This window comes from Oncorhynchus kisutch, linkage group LG2 (assembly GCF_002021735.2).
Source record: "Oncorhynchus kisutch isolate 150728-3 linkage group LG2, Okis_V2, whole genome shotgun sequence".
In the NCBI taxonomy this organism is placed as follows: domain Eukaryota; kingdom Metazoa; phylum Chordata; class Actinopteri; order Salmoniformes; family Salmonidae; genus Oncorhynchus; species Oncorhynchus kisutch.
This window is the reverse complement of record NC_034175.2, coordinates 60,418,736-60,438,298: the sequence shown is the minus strand read 5'-3', so window position 1 is coordinate 60,438,298 and position 19,563 is coordinate 60,418,736. Positions and strand designations below refer to the sequence as shown.

General features: G+C 43.8%; 1 protein-coding gene across 1 annotated transcript in view; it reads right to left on the bottom strand.

The window, feature by feature from the left end:
* Window positions 1–12,392, bottom strand: part of LOC109869449 (rho GTPase-activating protein 20-like) — a 52,929-nt gene extending 40,537 nt beyond the window's left edge. The window contains exon 1 of the mRNA XM_031799270.1: window positions 11,541–12,392. Coding sequence (XP_031655130.1) covers window positions 11,541–11,624 — 84 coding nt within the window. The 5' untranslated portion in view covers window positions 11,625–12,392. The remainder of the gene's footprint in view (window positions 1–11,540) is intronic.
* Between the last annotated feature and the right edge of the window lie 7,171 nt (window positions 12,393–19,563).

The window sequence follows — 19,563 nt, the reverse complement described above, 5'->3', positions numbered from 1 at the left end:
TATCGTCCTCTCAGGGGTTAAAGGTCAAGGGTCAAGCCCTGCATTCCAGAAGGGGTCAGAATCATTAGATGAAGGTCACCACTGACTTCATCCAGAGGACAGATGGTGGAAGGTTTGGTGAGGTGGTCATTAGGATGAGTGGTTGGCTGAATGCATCCATAATTTTTGGTAAACGTACCCCAGGGTTAGATAACTAACAAACTTTATTCTAACTGAATGAGTGAAGACCATTACTAGTTTATTCATTGAACCTGTTGTGTTATAGCCGGGGTGGAACAAAAGCCTGCACATACTATGGATACAGTATATCTAAGTGAATGTTACATATAGCTACATATCACACTGCCTTGGTTGCCAAGTCCACAACCTCCTCCATAGGTTGAAAGGTCACCAGAGGTCAGTTTAGCATCCGTCAAGTACAGGGTTGCGTTCAGTACAACAGAACTTGGTGCAACGTTGAATTGAATAGAAACGGTAGTGTACTGAAGGACCAGTTGAAAAACATGATTTTGGTGGCCCAAAACGCAGTTACCATATGGTGGTCAGCATGACTTTTTCCAATTATTTCCAATGGTCATACCCATCTTGATCAGGCTACATACACCACACCCACCAAATGGGATTAAACACACCTCAAAGGCTGTTAAAGAACAGTGCGCACCATTCGTTCAGTACAAACCGTCACCCGACATAGCAAACGTTGAAGCGAACTGAACGCACCCCAGGACACAGAAGTCATGTGACCTGTTAGAGGAAGGTTCAGAGGGGTCAAAAATCCTGTTGCAAATGGTTGAGGTTGTGTTACAAAATGACCTCATCTCAGCAAGTGAACTTGTGTGAGAGTTATGTGAACGAAACTGACTTACAGTGGGGAGAACAAGTATTTGATACACTGCCGATTTTGCAGATTTTCCTACTTACAAAGCATGTAGAGGTCTGTAATCCAGAAAATCACATTGTATGATTTGTAAGTAATTCATTAGCATTTTCTTGCATGACATAAGTATTTGATACATCAGAAAAGCAGAACATAATATTTGGTACAGAAACCTTTGTTTGCAATTACAGAGATCATACGTTTCCTGTAGTTCTTGACCAGGTTTGCACACACTGCAGCAGGGATTTTGGCCCACTCCTCCATACAGACCTTCTCCAGATCCTTCAGGTTTCAGGGCTGTCGCTGGGCAATACCGACTTTCAGCTCCCTCCAAAGATTTTCTATTGTGTTCAGGTCTGGAGATTGGCTAGGCCACTCCAGGACCTTGAGATGCTTCTTACGGAGCCACTCCTTAGTTGCCCTGGCTGTGTGTTTCGGGTCGTTGTCATGCTGGAAGACCCAGCCAGGACCCATCTTCAATGCTCTTACTGAGGGAAGGAGGTTGTTGGCCAAGATCTCGCGATACATGGCCCCATCCATCCTCCCCTCAAGACGGTGCAGTCGTCCTGTCCCCTTTGCAGAAAAGCATCCCCAAAGAATGATGTTTCCACCTACATGCTTCACGGTTGGGATGGTGTTCTTGGGGTTGTACTCATCCTTCTTCTTCCCCCAAACACGGCGAGTGGAGGTTAGACCAGAAAGCTCTATTTTTGTCTCATCAGACGACATGACCTTCTCCCATTCCTCCTCTGGATCATCCAGATGGTCATTGGCAAACTTCAGACGGGCCTGGACATGCGCTGGCTTGAGCAGGGGGACCTTGCGTGCGCTGCAGGATTTTAATCCATGACGGCGTAGTGTGTTACTAATGGTTTTCTTTGAGACTGTGGTCCCAGCTCTCTTCAGGTCATTGACCAGGTCCTGCCATGTTGTTCTGGGCTGATCCCTCACCTTCCTCATGATCATTGGGGCAGCAGGGTAGCCTAGTGGTTAGAGCGTTGGACTAGTAACCGGAAGGTTGCAATTTCAAATCCCCGAGCTGACAAGGTACAAATCTGTCGTTCTGCCCCTGAACAGGCAGTTAACCCACTGTTCCTATGCTGTCATTGAAAATAAGAATTTGTTCTTAACTGACTTGCCTAGCTAAATAAATATTTTAAAAATTGATGCCCCAGGAGGTGAGATCTTGCATGGAACCCCAGACCGAGGGTGATTGACTGTCATCTTGAACTTCCATTTTCTAATAATTGCGCCAACAGTTGTTACCTTCTCACCAAGCTGCTTGCCTATTGTCCTGTAGCCCATCCCAGCCTTGTGCAGGTCTACAATTTTATCCCTGATGTCCTTAAACAGCTCTCTGCTCTTGGCAATTTTGGAGAGGTTGGAGTCTGTTTGATTGAGTGTGTGGACAGGTGTCTTTTATACAGGTAACAAGTTCAAACAGGTGCAGTTAATACAGGTAATGAGTGGAGAACAGGAGGGCTTCTTAAAGAAAAACTAACAGGTCTGTGGGAGCCGGAATTCTTACTGGTTGGTAGGTGATCAAATACTTATGTCATGCAATAAAATGCAAATTAATTACTTAAAAATCATACAATGTGATTTTCTGGATTTTTGTTTTAGATTCCGTCTCTCACAGTTGAAGTGTACCTATAATAAAATTACAGACCTCTACATGCTTTGTAAGTAGGGAAAACCTGCAAAATCGGCAGTGTATCAAATACTTGTTCTCCCCACTGTATATGTACAGAATCAACATCCCTCAAAAACATATATTTAGGACATGTTTTGGCACGGTGCATAACTCTGCTGTGAAATCACTGGTAGAGGAATACATACAGTAGGACACATGGTGCTATGTACAGGACAGGAGCAGAAAGAATCATGTTCAATTGTGAGGGAGCGGCTCTGAAGATTTGTAATTTTACGGGATTCCGTTCCGTTGTGGGTTTGTTAACCAGCAAGAGGAGAGGGAAGGCGTGGTTTGGTTGATATTAAAAGGCATGGTGTGTGTGTGTTTTAATGAGAGTGCAAAGCTAGCCTTGCCCATTCACTGTGCAGGGACAGAAATAAACTTGGATGCAGAATTACAGTGTCAAAGTTTTTCCATTTTCAATCCCAAAACCAACCCTCTCCAATATAATTACGCATGCACGCATAAAACAAACGCACACACAAACACATGCACGCACACACGCACACATACAGTACATACACACACACTTGAACAGAGGATCTTCAGGATAACTTACAGAACTGAATATGTCTAAACATGCTTATCCTCTAATTATAGAGACACCACCCAATTAACCCTTCACTAAGCCCTGCCCCCCTTGGTTACTGTTGCAACATTGTACAACATTTTCCCAGGGGGACCAATTCCCCATTCAACCACTGGCGAAATGCCCTCACAATGATCTCAAACTGTGTTTATAATACAAAATGAAATTAAACACAGATGACCCCTTCCTAATCAGGAAACTCTTGGGTATGTTGTGGAGGACTATCATTACAATTGCACCCCTGGAACCTGGTAAACCGATGTTTGTAGTGTAGCTAAACACCGAATGTCTCTGAATTCACTGTCAGCATGCAGTCTACGCTATAACCACTTTTGGAGCTAACTAGTATCTTGATGTTGACAGCAGATGGGAGTTGTATTCATAACATTTCTAAATTAGCTAGCTAACATTCATTTTGAGAAAACAAGTTATATTAAGTGGCTAGCTAGCTAGCCTTAGCAATGATTGGTGGTCAAATGAGACGGAGCTAGATAACCAGCTGAGCTAGCAAACATATAACAAAAGTATAATTTTGGATTAGAAACTTACTCCATGAATTTAAGAATCGCAGAAGCAAGTACTCAAGTACTTAAAAAAAAGAAAACTCTGTTTGTATGCCACCTGTTAATAACAATACAATTGTTATATTATGAGCCTAGTTGGTTTAGCCACATTAAAGACAGGAACCTTCCCACTATCCATGATTGGCTGAGATAATGGATGGGCTGGACATCCCGAGAGATGAGTTCGGATTGGTCTGCCATGTACCATGCTTCTGTCTATAACATTAGCTGCTCAGTATGGAAAGGTAATCCTTTCTAACGTGGCTATTTTGAAAGATATCACAAAGAACTACACAAGGTTTGTTAATGCTCTCCACTTTCTGGAGGACTGAGTTTTGATATCAGTGGAATGCCCGGTGCAAGCAGAGTATGATAGCAAAGGAGATTCTAGCATTTGTTGCAAATCATTCAGAGGGAGTCAAAAAGAGAACACATAGAAGAAGGCTGTTGTATAAAACACCTGTCTCAGTAAGGACAGACACCGGGGACGCCGGGGACAAGAAGCAGGTACAGGGAGTGAACATTTAATGAATAACGAAACAGAACAGCAACAGAATACGGGCAGCGTCTGGACAGGGGAAATGGAAATGACAACAATGCTGATACAGGGAACACACAGGGAAGCAGACAGAAATAGGGAAGGCAATCAACAAATTAAAGGAGTCCAGGTGAGTCCAATGATGTGCTGCTGCGCGTGATGGCGACCGGTGATGAAGCGCAGGTGCGCCTAACAATGGTGACAGGTGTGCGTAATGAAGGCAGTCTGGTGCCCTCGAGTACACCCCCTCTAGGGGCACCACCTGGCATCCCCCCTGTGCGAGCCTGACGGACCGGCCGAGGCATGGGTGCTGGACAAACCAGCTAGGGCGTAGAAGACAGACGAATCGGCAGAGGCGTGGGAGCCTGGCAAGCCGGCTCAAGCGTGGGAGCCTGACGATCCAGCTGAGGCGTGGGAGCCTGACGATATGACTGAGGCATGGGAGCCTGATGGCCTGCTGAAGCATGATGTGGGGTGGGCGCCTGCCGAGCCCACCGAGGCAAGAAGACCCCCCGAGCCAGCTAAGGTGTGGAAGTCCGACGAGCTGGCTGAGGCATCCCGGTTCCCTCGGCGATGGAAGCTTAAAGAGTGTGCGGGCCGTCTTGTTCATTACTAGCTATATGATATGGTCATTATTTGAACTAGCTAACAAGCTAACAATATAGAAAATAACAAAAACATTGTTTAGAAAGTTGCTTTTAGTTGCCTGGTTTGCTAGATTGATATATACTAAATTCATTTTTAAACGGTTGGGTTTATTGGTGTTAAAATACACCAGTTGCACTATTTTAGACCACCAGGCTGCTGATGTCATGCATTTTTGTGTTTATACTGTTTCATAACGACAATAACAAGTTTGATGTCGGACGACAATAGAATGTTCATGATGCCACTGCGACAACGGTCTACAGACATGTCGATAGACGTAGTATAAACCAGCCTCTAGTCTTGAAATCTTTGTTTAGTACACTACCATACTCACTCTGTATAGCAAATGGCCTCACATGTGAATCCTTAAAGAGATGGGTGGGGCTAAGCCTTAAGAGGGTGTGAACGATTCTGAATGAGTATAGCCAAAGAAGAGGTCTCCAGTAGGTGTACCAAAACATTCAAGGAACATTTTCTTAAAAGTGGGGTTACTAGTGAATCAACTTTCAAAGCAGAATTACTTTTCCATTGTTCCTCAATTGTAGGGTATGATTGTAAACATGATGTCACATTTTGCTACATAAGACCGAATCAAGTCGATCGGACACAAATGAACAGTAGGCTGAGAATAGTACGTGGGTCAATGCATTTACAAAGTCCATGAGTTTACAAAGAGAGGACAGAGGTTCAAAAATGTGATGTACTTGAGTGTTTGAGACAGACAAGAGTGTGTGGAGGGAGAAGAGTGGGTGACCGGCTTATGTGAGTCAGGATTTTCAGGAAGTGGAGATGACTCATGGTTTTCTTTCTCAAGTACTGTGGTGGCACGCTGCATGGTGACAGTCGAAACATGACATCTTTGTGATTCGCACTTCAACAGTGTTTTGATTTAGAAAAAAATCTAAAGACTTGCGTTTGCCATGGTAGACGTTATTTTCCAAACTTCTCAACTCACCCTAGCACTGTGCCCTAGCGGCAAGCACTGTAATCAGTGAGTATCAGTAGGGTCAAAGGTTAGTAATGCTCTTGAATGATGGATTGAAAGTTTGGCTCCAGAAAAGGAGCTTCTGCTACATCTACTGGGCAGACAGTGTGTCCACTCACTTGGAATGGAGAGGAGAAGAACTTATGAGGTGGTGGTATCCTTTGTTTATCAGTTAAAAAAATATAGAGTGGGAATTTGAGATGGATTCACTCAGAGCACCTTTGGAATGTGAATACAATATGTACATGTCTCTTTCTTTATGTTTACAATGTGTGAGTGTGTGCCCTTTGGTGCTGCAGATTCATTTTAGGGAGGTGTGAGCAGAGGGACTCTGATGATGGTCACACAAGGGACTAATGGACAGTTATATTTCTTAGTTATTATTGAACTGCACTCCCTTTCGCCCTCAGAGCAGCCTCAATTCAACTCTACAAGGTGTCGAAAAGTGTTCCACAGGAATACTGGCCCATGTTGACTCCAATGCTTCTCACAGTTGTGTCAAGTTGGCTGGATGTCCTTTGGGTGGTAGACCATTCTTGATACACACAGGAAACTGTTCAGCGTGAAAAACCCAGAAGCGTTGCAGTTCTTGACACACTCAAACCGGTGCGCCTGGCACCTACCCTGTTCAAAGGCACTTAAATATTTTGTCCTGCCCATTCCCCCTCTGAATGGTATACATTCACAATCCATGTCTCAACTGTCTCAAGGCTTAAAAATCCTTCTTTAACCTGTCTCCTCCTCTTCATCTACACTGATTGAAGTGGATTTAAAAAATGACATCAATAAGGGATCATAGTTTTCACCTGTATTCACCTGGTCAGTCTATGTCTTGGAAAGAGCAGGTATTCCTAATGTTTTGTACACTCAGTGTATTTCTTAGTGGGCCTCATGCCAAAAACACACCAATGCTTGCGCTTGCGCTTGCACGCACACGCACACACACACACACACACACATACACCAAGGGAGAAGTTCTAAACATCAGCATTTAATTAAATATTTTGTTGCCATAGAGGGAAACTGGTCCTGAGGAGAAATAATGGAATCCCATAACTAACCTTCACCTGCTAAAAATCTCTCTAATAATCAGGCGAATGCCCCTCTGTTTCTCTTTATATTCTCTTCCCTCCCTCCCTCATTTGTCTCTCTCTGCCTCCCTATCAACAGATGAGCCAGACTTGTGGAAAGCCGCTATCTTGCTCTCTGTTCTCATGTATTGATGATAAAGTGAAAATGCAGCCGGTAGATAAACTTCACTGTGCTCAAATTCCTATCAGATCAAAGTGAACATATAGGAGACAAGAGACACAAACCTCATTGCAGAGGAGGAAGTTGATTAAGTTATTTATACCACCTACCTCTCACAACATTCAGTAGACATTAAAAGACAGAAGAGAGAGGGAGATGAGAGAGGAGAAATGAACCAAATAAATGCCATTCTCTCTCTCTTTGGTGTGTGTTATCTTGTGTCTGACGGATGAAGGACAAGGGTTTGCTTTTTGCTCTAGTTCTCCCCAGAGACAGATATTGACTGTGCTTCTGCCCTGACAATATATGATATCTGTACATTTTCAACCTGCCTGTCAGTGCAAGAATTGGCCACAGGATTTATCAACAGTGTCAATCAGACGAGTAACAAGAAATCGAAAACCAAAATATATTAAACCATAGCACGGTACAGGGGTTATCTGTCAAATCAAAACATTGTGTTCTGTAACTGATGTAGGATCTTAATTTGATCACCCCTTTGCAAGGGAAACATTGTAGTGTATTTGAGTTTTGTGTATAACTTCCACCGTCTATAACATCCACCGTGAAATTTCAGACTTGATTTTCCCTTACAAAAATGGGCATTAATTATAATGCACATAATAATTAACATTTCTTGTAGCTGCAGGATTATTTTCCTGCTGTAGAAACATTTGCTAAAATTAAGATCCTATATCTGTTAGCTTTCAGAGATTAAACTGACACCATGACACAACACATGTTGATACAACGCAACGCACACTGCATGTACATATTCATTACTGTACAGTAATTCATTTTAGCATGCAGGCAAGCAAACATAAAACTATAAGCAGTATGGTTCAAATTCATTCATCATTAATGTTGTTCTCTTCTCTCTGGCTGGCTGCAGACTCTGAAACAAGATTTTCCCTCCCTCCCGGAAAATGTCCCTGTGTTCAATAAAATCTCTCTCTATTTTCTCCTTCCAGCTGTCCTGTCGGTCATCCATCATCTGCCACATCCCAGAATAGAACAGTATAGCCCAACGGATGAATCAGATGCTCCATTGCTTCGTTGGGTGCTTGAAGGAAAACTTTATTTCTCTATTCTCTGCACTATTGCTCTGAATTCTGCAAAAGTCCACATGAAAGCCAATTATCCTGTTTATATTTTTTTCAAGCACTGTGAATGGACAGCCTTCTATGCCTCCATGGAGGTTTCACACAGTAAGATTGGGTGAGGGCTTCAAACAGAATAATAATGTTTTTATAATGTTTTTACTACATTATTCCCAGCCAGGATTCCCTGGTGCAGAAAGCACCGTGGCCCAACCAACCTAATGACCTAATTGCTTCACGGATGGCTTGGGAGGCGGAGCAACCCAGAGAGCCCAACTCAAACCAGCCAATCTAATTGGCCATCTTGAAGCAGCTTGGCTCACAACATTCCAACTATGATGTGGAAATAATCCCACCAACATCGGCTGCAGAATAGTACTTCCAGAGAAACAGATATAGTAGACAGAACTGTGCGAGTTCTGGAAATCAAACCACAGAGACAAACATCCTACCTCTCTTCCTCATACTTCAGTGTCTAATTGTTCAATCTGATCTCTAGATCATGAATTTACTAGATAGTGAATGATGGCCTGGAGCACTCTAGTTCTTTATCCATTTCTCGAGTGGCTTGTGTGTTAAAAGGTAGCCATGTTGACTCATGTTGTCTTTGACCAAAACAAACCCTGTTAACCCCTACCTACCCCCTTTACCCCCTACAAACCCCCCACGCTCTTTAATCCTCCCTGACCCAGGCGCTCATTCTGGGGGGTCGGCTAATTCTCCTTCATCTAATTGGGGGGGAGGGGGCTGTTTGCACCAAAGGTGAACAGTAGAGGGAGCTCCTCCCCTTTCTCGCCCTTCTCTCCCTCTCCGGCTTCTTGCCCTTCTCTCCCTCTACTCCCTCTCCTCAGAGTCCTCAAAGCTGTTGTCCAAAAGGGCGCCTTATAAACTCTATTATCCCTCCATTCCTCCATCCCTCCTCCCTAACCTGAAAACATGGGGTCATTGAGACATAATCTTTCTTATTTGGTCTAATACCTTGCACTGCCACCCCGACGTCTAAGATCCGACCGCCTCAGCTTTCAGAGACAGATCAATTTGAGGGTTGTTATTAGCATCTACAGAACATAGATGTAAAGTACATTTCTGGGAATAGGTGTGATTCTGAGAAAAGGTGTGCTGCGTAAAGATACAAAATGACCATACATGAACAAATATTTGTTACAGTAGACTTATCAGTGTTAGCCACCTGTTGATTAGGCAACAAATGGACCCCCCTCTCCATACAGTCTGCTTGCAGTATGTGCGTGCACATGTGTGTGTGTGAGATAATAGGGATGTGATGGGGACACAAACCTGATCATATCACTCCCTCTATGTACACAACAACTACCCACATTCCCCCTCACCAACCTAACTAGCTCACGCTATAGAGTCAAGGCACATGCATTAACACATGCAATCCACACTTACATTTACTCTATAGTAAATATTTACTCTAAATGTAAAACGCTTGGAAGACCTAAAGCCAGAGGTTGGAACTGGTTCAGGGAACAGATCCAAAAATTGTAAAAGAACAAACATTTTCAAGGAAGAGAAATGAAACCTGAAACGAAAGTGATCCATACTGTTCTGGAACAGAAACATTATATTAAAAGCATGGGAACCGCTTAATAATGTTATTTTATGTTCCAGGCATGTTTTAAACTCTCACAATAAAACGCAACAGGGCGCAACAGGGCGTACTGTAACCCTGTGAACTACCTTCAGAAAGACAGTCACAGTCATGGGACTCTGTACTGGTGCCAGATCGGTCACACAGGTCAGAAATATAGTCATATACACTGAGTGTAAAAAACATTAGGAACACCTGCTCTTTCCTTGACATTGACCAGGTGAATCCAGGTGAAAGCTATGACTCCTTTTTGATATCACCCATTAAATCCACTTCAATCAGTGTAGATGAAGGGAAGGAGGCAGGTTAAAGAAGAGTTTGAGCCTTGAGACAGTTGAGAAATGGATTGTGTGTGTGCGCCATTCAGAGGGTGGTGAATGGGCAAGACAAGTATATTTAAGTGCCTTTGAATGGGGTATGGTTTGAGTGTGTCAAGAATTTAAACACTGCTGGGTTTTTCATGCTTAACAGTTTCCTGTATCAAGAATGGTCCACCACCCAAAGGACATCTAGCCAACTTGACAACTGTGGGAAACATTGGCGTCATGAACATGGGCCAGCCTCCCTTGTAGAGTCCATGCCCCAACGAATTGAGGCTCTGAGGACAAATGGGGGTGCATCTCAATATTAAGAAGGTGTTGCTAATGTTTTGTACACTCAGTGTATATTACAAGGTCACGTATTATCACAAGGAACACTAACCCACATATTAGAGCATATGGCAAAGTGATATGTCTGAATATTCATCGAGACTGTCACGGGATTCTTCCGGCGAAGGAGAGGAGGACCAAAATGCAGCGTGGTTGAAATTCCTGTTTGTTTTTAATAAGAAAACTATACATGAATAAACTACAAAAACAACAACCGTGTAAACCCGAAACAGTCCCGTGTGGAACAGACACAGGAGACAGGAACAATCACCTACAAAACCCAACACCAAACAGGCTACCTAAATATGGTTCCCAATCAGAGACAATGACTAACACCTGCCTCTGATTGAGAACCATATCAGGCCAAACACAGAAACAGACAAACTAGACACACAACATAGAATGCCCACTCAGATCACACCCTGACCAAACAAAACATAGAAACATACAAAGCAAACTATGGTCAGGGTGTGACAGAGACTGACATGATGTCATGAATGATCAAGTCTCTATATTGAATTTTATTTGTTTGGATTATTTGACCACTTTAGAGATTTCATTTGAGAATCTTTAGAGGTGGAAGATAGCCATAGCTGTCTATCCGAAATGTACAATGTACTTCACATGATAACTATATTAACCCAAAAGGAAAACTACAAATTCCACAGCTAGTGAGCAAGACTTGATCAACAGGTGTTGCTCACTCACTCACAGGGGCAGACTGGGACCAGAAATCGCATCTGGCATTTCTAACACGCAGACAATTTTTTTCCTTGAGGCCTCCATTATTAACCTGATAATGCTAATTTAGTGCACATATTTTTTGTTAGACAGGCTCACTAAGCTAAAAATGGACCAGCCCTGTCTGCCCCTGCTCAAGCTTCATCGAAAAACAAACACATGCCTGAGCCCACATTGCCAAGGCCCAGTGTAGAATTATATCCTAGTACAAAACATGAATAAGTGTGCCATGTGGGTAGAAAAGACAAAACATTAATAAGGAAGATAAGGTAGTGTGGTTTTTCACTCACTTTCACCTGGTAGAACTCTACACAGCTCCCAGACCTGTCCCTCTTGTGGTCTTCAAGATTTCCATCTCCAAGTAAGAGCTCCATGTCTAACTTATTCTGTACATCTCCTCTCAACTTATCTCTGAGTGTCTGTGTGTGTAGACAGGTTCAGTCACAGGTAAGTTGAGATACAGCAAGTTTGAGATTTAGTTGCTCTAACTTGATTTCTGTATTCCTTCCTCCTCTCTTCTTCCTCTTCTTCTCTTTTTCACCTATCACCTCTCTCCCTCCCTCTCTCTGTCTCTCTCTCAGGCGTGGACTACCCACACATTCACATCAACAACTGTCTAGGTGTGTGTGCTGCTTCAGGTCCTGGTAGCAAGCAGATAGAGAGGATATCTGAAGCTGAGCCCTATTACTTAGAGTCCTCCATTAGTAGATGGAGAGAGCATGGCTACTCTAACCAATGCTCCACTCTTTGGCCTGCTTGGCTTGTCTCCAGGCTGCTCCATGCACGTTATCCCGTCCAGAGTAGCCCCACCGTGGGAGGGTGAGTCAGGCAGTGTGCTGCGCTGTCCAGGCTAGCTCTGTCTGTCCCTCTCAGCTCAGCATTCTGTTAGGTGGAAGATCTGCTCACACAGGTCGGAGGAGGGGATAGGGGAGGGGCTCAGGTGGTAAGGGGTGGGGTTTGTGGCGCCCTCCAGGCATATTTAAAAAAGGAGGGAAGCAGCGAGCAAATTTTTGCAAATCCCCAACACCCCCCACTCTCTGCCGCCCCTGCCTTTAGTTCACTCTTAACAGATTACCCTCTATCTCCAAATTCCACACGTTACTCTTCTCCACCTCTGGGCCATTTCTCATACAACTCCTCTATAGCCAGTCAACTCTTCAATCACTCATCTCGCCTCTCCGTGTCCTCTATTCCTTTATCTCAACCTCCTCCCGTTTATACATGGAGGTGAGAGAGATCAGGGAGAGGAGAGGGGAGGAGATGGAGAGGTAGAAGAGATGGGAGGGGAGATAAACTGACCGCTAAAGCCAGAGGTCAGAATAACAAACGGTGACTTGTCTGTCAGTGTCACTCAGGGCTGCTCCCTGTTGTTGGGCTCTTTCACACCCAACACTGATTCAATACCCATTCAAATTCAAATGAATACATGTCATTGTTTTGTCCCAAGAAGCACAAAATGCCAATGTAAGTGAAGACAGGCAGTATTTGTCTTCTGTTTTGGCACTGTCCACTCTTTTATGCATGTCACACGTGTTTGACTGAGAGTATGTGATTGTGTCTGTTTATTTGTCTGTCAGGCATTATGTTTATGTGTATGTATGTGTGTGTGTGTGTGTGTGTCTCCATGTACTGTATGTGCATTGTGCATGTGTTTACATGCATGTTCAGTACTATACAATTCAGAATGGTGCAATGTCTCATGGAACAGGTGCCAGGTTGGACAGCCAGTCTGCTGGCACAGGAACAGGGTAATAAAACACATCCTGTGTCTGGAAACCTGTCTGTCAGCAGGGAAGATTAGGGGATCCCACCGGTGCCTGCCTGCCACCAACACAATGTCAGACTGACAGCCATGGTTACGGAGGTTTAGTGTGGAAACCAAAACACACAGAGGTGCATCCCTGTAGAGTGCAGACTCTCTCTCCCTCCTTAACCTCTCTCTCTCCTTACCCCTTGTCTCCCTCCTTTGCTCTGCACCCACCTGTGCGTGCCTCCAGTAAGAGGCGTGTGGAGACGTTTCAGTGAAAAATAGAGGATTAGCTACCACCACTCAGCCAGATACATTTAGAATGGCTTCAGTCTCATTCACAGGATAAAGCAAATCATCCTGGAGAAACTAAACTAAACCAAAACAGTGAAAGAATCATCCTGGAGGGCTAATAAGGACTAAGCTGGAAGAAGAAAACATGCACACTTTATGCAAACCTGAGTGTGAGATGTGTTGAGAGAACGAGGCTGGCTCTATATATAATTCTGTCACACAATAGAGATATTTATGATAGCAGACTTTTGTTAGTGTGTTGTCATGATGCAAACATACACACTGACATTACTTTATACGGTGATGAAGCCAAGGATTCTAACCCTAGAGCCAAGGTCCCCCTGACAACACTGCACAATGAACATGGACGGAAGGTTTGCCAAGACCATCTGAGTATCCGATATTCACTGTTCATAACGTTTCTCAATACGGAATCGTACATTTGAATTTAACTGACAGTAAGCTAGTAAAAATAACAGATCACTTGGCCTTAACCAGTCGGTCTTTCTAGGAGTAATCCTATTTCTGAGAGAGTTGCAAGAGAAAAGATCTGTGCTGGTAAAGAAGGCCATATTTTGATGACATTTGACTGCTCTGTGTATACTGTGTTGATTAAGTAATGTACCATTACTATAAACAAACTCTTATCACAACATGCATATGTTTATGTTCTCCAATTTCAATGGTTCATGTAAGCAATGTGAGTGTGTATGTAAGAATTACACTCCTATCAGCACGCTAAGAGGCAAATGTAACTGTTTGTGTAGTATAGTCATTTATTATGATGGGGATTTTCTCTGCCTTAAGTTTGGACAGAGATTCACTACATGCATGAAATGATGCCTAAAAACTATCCTTACACACACAAAAACATGCATCTTTTCTCTCTCATATGCATTGCACACGCATTGGTGCATTTACCAACCCAGTATCACAGATTATTGTGAAATAGACATAAATTGCTTATTGGAATTTTGTGACAGGCACACCAAAAAGTCTATTTTTTTGTGTGCAGTACACAATTATGTTTTCAGTGCATTTCAATCACAAATAAAGACTGTATGTTACTTAACACAGAAACGATAGGAGGGAGATTGGGGGGGCATGTAATGCGATAGGAGGGAGGTTGGGGGGGCATGTAATGCGATAGGAGGGAGGTTGGGGGGGCATGTAATGCGATAGGAGGGAGGTTGGGGGGGCATGTAATGCGATAGGAGGGAGGTTGGGGGGGCATGTAATGCGATAGGAGGGATGTTGGGGGGGCATGTAATGCGATAGGAGGGAGGTTGGGGGGGCAGGTAATGCGATAGGAGGGAGGTTGGGTGGGCATGTAATGCGATAGGAGGGAGGTTGGGGGTGGGCATGTAATGCGATAGGAGGGAGGTTGGGGGTGGGCATGTAATGCGATAGGAGGGAGGTTGGGGGGGGCAGGTAATGCGATAGGAGGGAGGTTGGGTGGGCATGTAATGCGATAGGAGGGAGGTTGGGTGGGCATGTAATGTGATAGGAGGGAGGTTGGGTGGGCATGTAATGTGATAGGAGGGAGGTTGGGTGGGCATGTAATGCGATAGGGGGGAGGTTGGGTGGGCGTATAACTCGAAAGTATAGCAACCTAAAGGTTGTGTGTTTGAATCTCACCACGGATAACTTTAGCATTGTCGCTAATTAGCTACTTTGCAACTACTTACTACTTTTGAGCTAACCCTGACCATTAAACCTGTGCCTGTCACAAATTTCGAATAAGTAATTTGTGTCTATTTCACAATAAGCTGTGATACTGTGTTGGCATTTACACAACATGCTGATGTGGAGATTTACTTCCAGCTAAACAGTCTTATCATCTAGCAGCAGCAGCAGCATTCTCTCACATCACATTTTAAACAACCACCTTTGCTTCTGTTTTTTTCCGCTAATGGGATCCTCGCCCATTGAAGCTTCATTAATCCCTAGCAGCCACCAGACAAGTCGTGCTAACAATGAGTTTAAAGGGAGTGGGAAAGAATACATCTAATTAGGCATCTGTCTGTCTAGGCCACCCACGGCCCACGGTCACCCCACCACACCGTGTTTTCATTTAAAACTCTTCATGATATTCTAATTATTTTCCCGCAGGAGAACTAGGCCATTAGATAGAGCATGTTCTCAGACCACGGGGTGGTTGTTAGTGTAGCACTAGGCTAGCCGACCTGATTAGCACATCAGGAGACAGGCAGGCAGGGTTCCAAAGGGTCATCCAGTTAGCTATGCGTTCAATCAGTTGGCTATGCTATAGAACTGTAGTGGGGTTATGAGATGTTTATGTAGCTACAGGAGGAACTATGTTTCAAGAGATTGATTAAAGAACAAGTACACTGAACAGTTGTCTATATGCAGAGATGGGTTGACAAAACCTTATGATTCAAGGCTTTAGACTGTAAAAAAGATAGAGACACAGCTTTTGGTTAAGCTAGTGACTTACAAAAAATAACAAAACATAACAATTCTTAAAGGAGAAGTTTACCCAAAATCCAGAAACTCCCAAGTGATTACATACATTGGAGAGAGCCCTCTCCCCCTCTCTCTCCCGGGATTTCAGAACTGAGACAGCTGCAAAAACAGGTCATGTGACCTGCTATGTTTCTGGATGCAGGCCTCACTCTGCTCCATTGTCAGTGAATGCTTGATTTACAAATCCGTGAGCTGTGGACAAATTCATTGTTTTATTGAAAGCGTACAGCCAAATTAGCTATTTTGGTCAAAATTACTATGAGTTTTGAGTCAGGAGGTGTGTACCTTTCAATCAAAAACATTGCTTTACATCATTATTTTATGTAGCTGACTGCCACAGCAGTGGAAATAAGTAACAACTGTGCATGTGTGCCGTTGTGGGGGAAACCCTGATCACGATATGTCCTTATGTCACAGGTGGGAGAAGGAGCTGGTGCAAAAGTTGATCGAGTTAGGCCCATCGCAGGTAAAGTTAGTGACACAAAATGGAAAAGAAATGGTAGCAAGAGCAGGCTGGCTGCACTTTATACTTAATACATTGCTTACCGCCCCAATAGGTCCACAGACGACGCAATCGCAATCACACTGCACACTGCCTTAACCCGTCTGGACAAGCATTTAACACCATAGTACCCTCCAAACACGTCATTAAGTTCGAGCCCCTGGGTATCTACCCCGCCCTGTGCAACTGGATCCTAGACTTTCTGATGGGCCGCCCTCAGGTGGTGAGGGTCGGAAACAACATCTTCACCCCGCTGATCCTCAACACTGGGGCCCCACAAAGGTGCGTTCTCAGCCCTCTCCTGTACTCCCTGCTCACCAATGACTGTGTGGCCATGCACGCCTCCAACTCAATCATCAAGTTTGCAGACAACACTACAGTGGTAGGCTTGATTACCAACAACGACGAGACGATCTACAGGGAGGAGGTGAGGGCCCTCGGTGTGTGGTGGCAGGAAAACAACCTCACACTCAACAACAACAAAAACAAAGGAGATGATTGTGGACTTCAGGAAACAGCAGAGGGAGCACCCCCTTATCAACATTGAAGGGACAGTAGTGGAGGTGGAAAGTTTTAAGTTCCTCGGCATACACATCACAGACAAACTGAAATGGTCCACCCACACAGACAGCGTGGTGAAGAAGGCGCAACAGCCCCTCTTCAACCTCAGGAGGCTGAAGAAATTTGGCTTGTCACACTCACAAACTTTTACAGAACAACAATCGAGAGCATCCTGTCGGGCTGTATAACCGCCTGGTACGGCAACTGCTCCGCCCACAACCCTAAGCATTTCGCAAGCATTTCGCTACACTCTCATTAACATCTGCTAACCATGTGTATGTGACCAATAACATTTGATTTGATTACATGAAATCAAGGGAGGACGGCACCAAATTTCACAGTTTTCCAGTGAAAGACACATAGAGATGCAGAAAATGGTGAGTAGCAATTATAAATAGTAAATTCGATGTACAAACTTTTGCCGCCAACATTACATCCCTGTTTTTCCACCCCTTCCAGGTGTCGCTTATTTTCCCCAGTGTATTTATCCCTGTTTCCAGTCTCTTTGTGCCAGTTAGTCTTGTATGTTTTTCCCGTTCTCCTTCTTTTTGTTATTCTCCTTTTTCTAGTCCTCCCGGTTGTGACCCTTGCCTGTTTCTGGACTCTGTGACCGCCTGCCTGACCATTCTGCCTGCCTTGACCACGAGCCTGTCTGCCACTCTTTACCTCCTGGACTCTGATCTGGTTTTGACCTTTTTGCCTGTCCACGACCATTCTCTTTTTATATTTTATTATTTAGAATTATTAAATTATTATTATTATAGAATTATTTAACTAGGCAAACCAGTTAACAAATTCTTCTTTTCAGTGATGGCCTAGGATCAGTGAGTTAACTGCCTTGTTCAGGGGCCGAACAACAGATTTTTTTCCTTGTCAGCTCGGGGATTCGATCTTGCAACTTTTCAGTTATTAGTCCAACGCTCTAACCACTAAACTACCTGGCAACCTGCCACCTGAAGCTCTTGCCTACTCCTTTTAGATTAATAAACATTGTAAGACTCCAACCATCTGCCTCCTGTATCTGCATCTGGGTCTCGCCTTGTGTCATGATAATCCCTGCATGTGTGAGTAAAGCACTTTAGTGATGATGCATATGAACGAGAAATGCGATCTGAAATTATGGGGACAGAAAACCGAAGGATACTTAAACAATAAGGCCCGCCGTGTTGTCTTGTGCCTAAGAACAGCCCTTAGCCGTGGTACAGTATATTGTCCACATACCACAAACACCCTAGGTGCCTTATTGCTATTGGTTATTAACTGGTTACCAACTTAGAGCTGTAAAAATAAATGTTTTATCATACCCATGGTTTAAGGTCTGATAAACCACGGCTTTCGGCCAATCAGCATTCAGGGCTCGAACCACTCAGTTTATAATAAAAGATACAGCTGTTACTACTGTATTTCCATGGACTAGATCTGGTGCAGTGCCAAAATACAAAGGTGTGTTTGAGAAGAGAAAACGACAAAGCAAGGGTGCAGAGGTATGTAGCCTGCACCATCATGTAGACATATAGGCCTAGGTGCTCTACAGGTTAGCATATCTTCGCTGTCTGATGATAACCTAGTAACTAAGTTTTGCCTTTAAAAAAAAAATGTTTTTATTGAAAGCAGTAACTTCCCTCAATGTACTCTGAACATTTCATGACTCTATGCCCGAGGAAATGTATTCACAATAGCTTCTGTAGTTTTATAATTGTATGTTTGTTAATGGGAAAATATGGTCATTTAGTTGGAGATAAGAGGTTTTCATCAGACAGCAACGATATGTGCCCTATGCATTTATGGCAGGGGGTTGAGAAGACAATTATCAGGTTTGAAGGTAAGACCCAGATGCAGACTGTGTCAAAGTAATAATGTTTATTACAGCAACAGGGGCAGGCAAACAACAGGTCAAGGCAGGCAAGGGTTGATAATCCAGAGTAGTGGGGCAAAGGTACAGGACAGCAGGCAGGCTCAGGGTCAGGTAGAGTGGTCAGGCAGGCGGGCTCAGAGACAGGACAGGCAAGGGTCAAAACCAGGAGGGCGAGAAAAAGAGAGACTGGGGAAAAGCAGGAGCTGAGACAAAATGCTGGTTGACTTGACAAACAAGACGAACTGGCAATAGACAAACAGAGAACACAGGTATAAATACACAGGAGATAATGGGGAAGATGGGCGACACCAGAGGGGGGTGGAGACAATCACAAAGACAGGTGAAACGGTATTGTGTTGAATAAACATAGGCTATATAGTGGTTTGAGATAATGTTAAAACATAAACCCACTAACGGTCCCGCTCATAGAGGTTTATTATAAGCGATCATTCAATGAAGTAAAGTTTAGCTACTTACTCGTTAGTGAACTGCCCATTTGGCACAGCTGGAACAGGGTTGTGTCTCCAATTCCGTTTAGGAATATGGAGAAAAAACCATTTGTGGGCAGCTAAATGTATGTGGTTGCAAAAGCAGACTAACTACACGTCATCATCAATAAGTTCCTCCATGTCTGTAAGAATTGTAGTCACATATTCAAATTCTCGGCTGCACAAACATTCCTCATTTGTCAGCATTGGAGTGCAATTGCCAGAACTGCACCACCAGTCTGTGTTGATCCTGGGGAAGGGTTGGGGCTCTGGTCCAGCTGTTGCTGTGGCCTCTGTGTCTAAAACTGTGGCTGACATCTGAAGTTCAATTCCCCTCAATTCTTTGTCAGAATAAATAAATAAGGTTCGACAACATCAA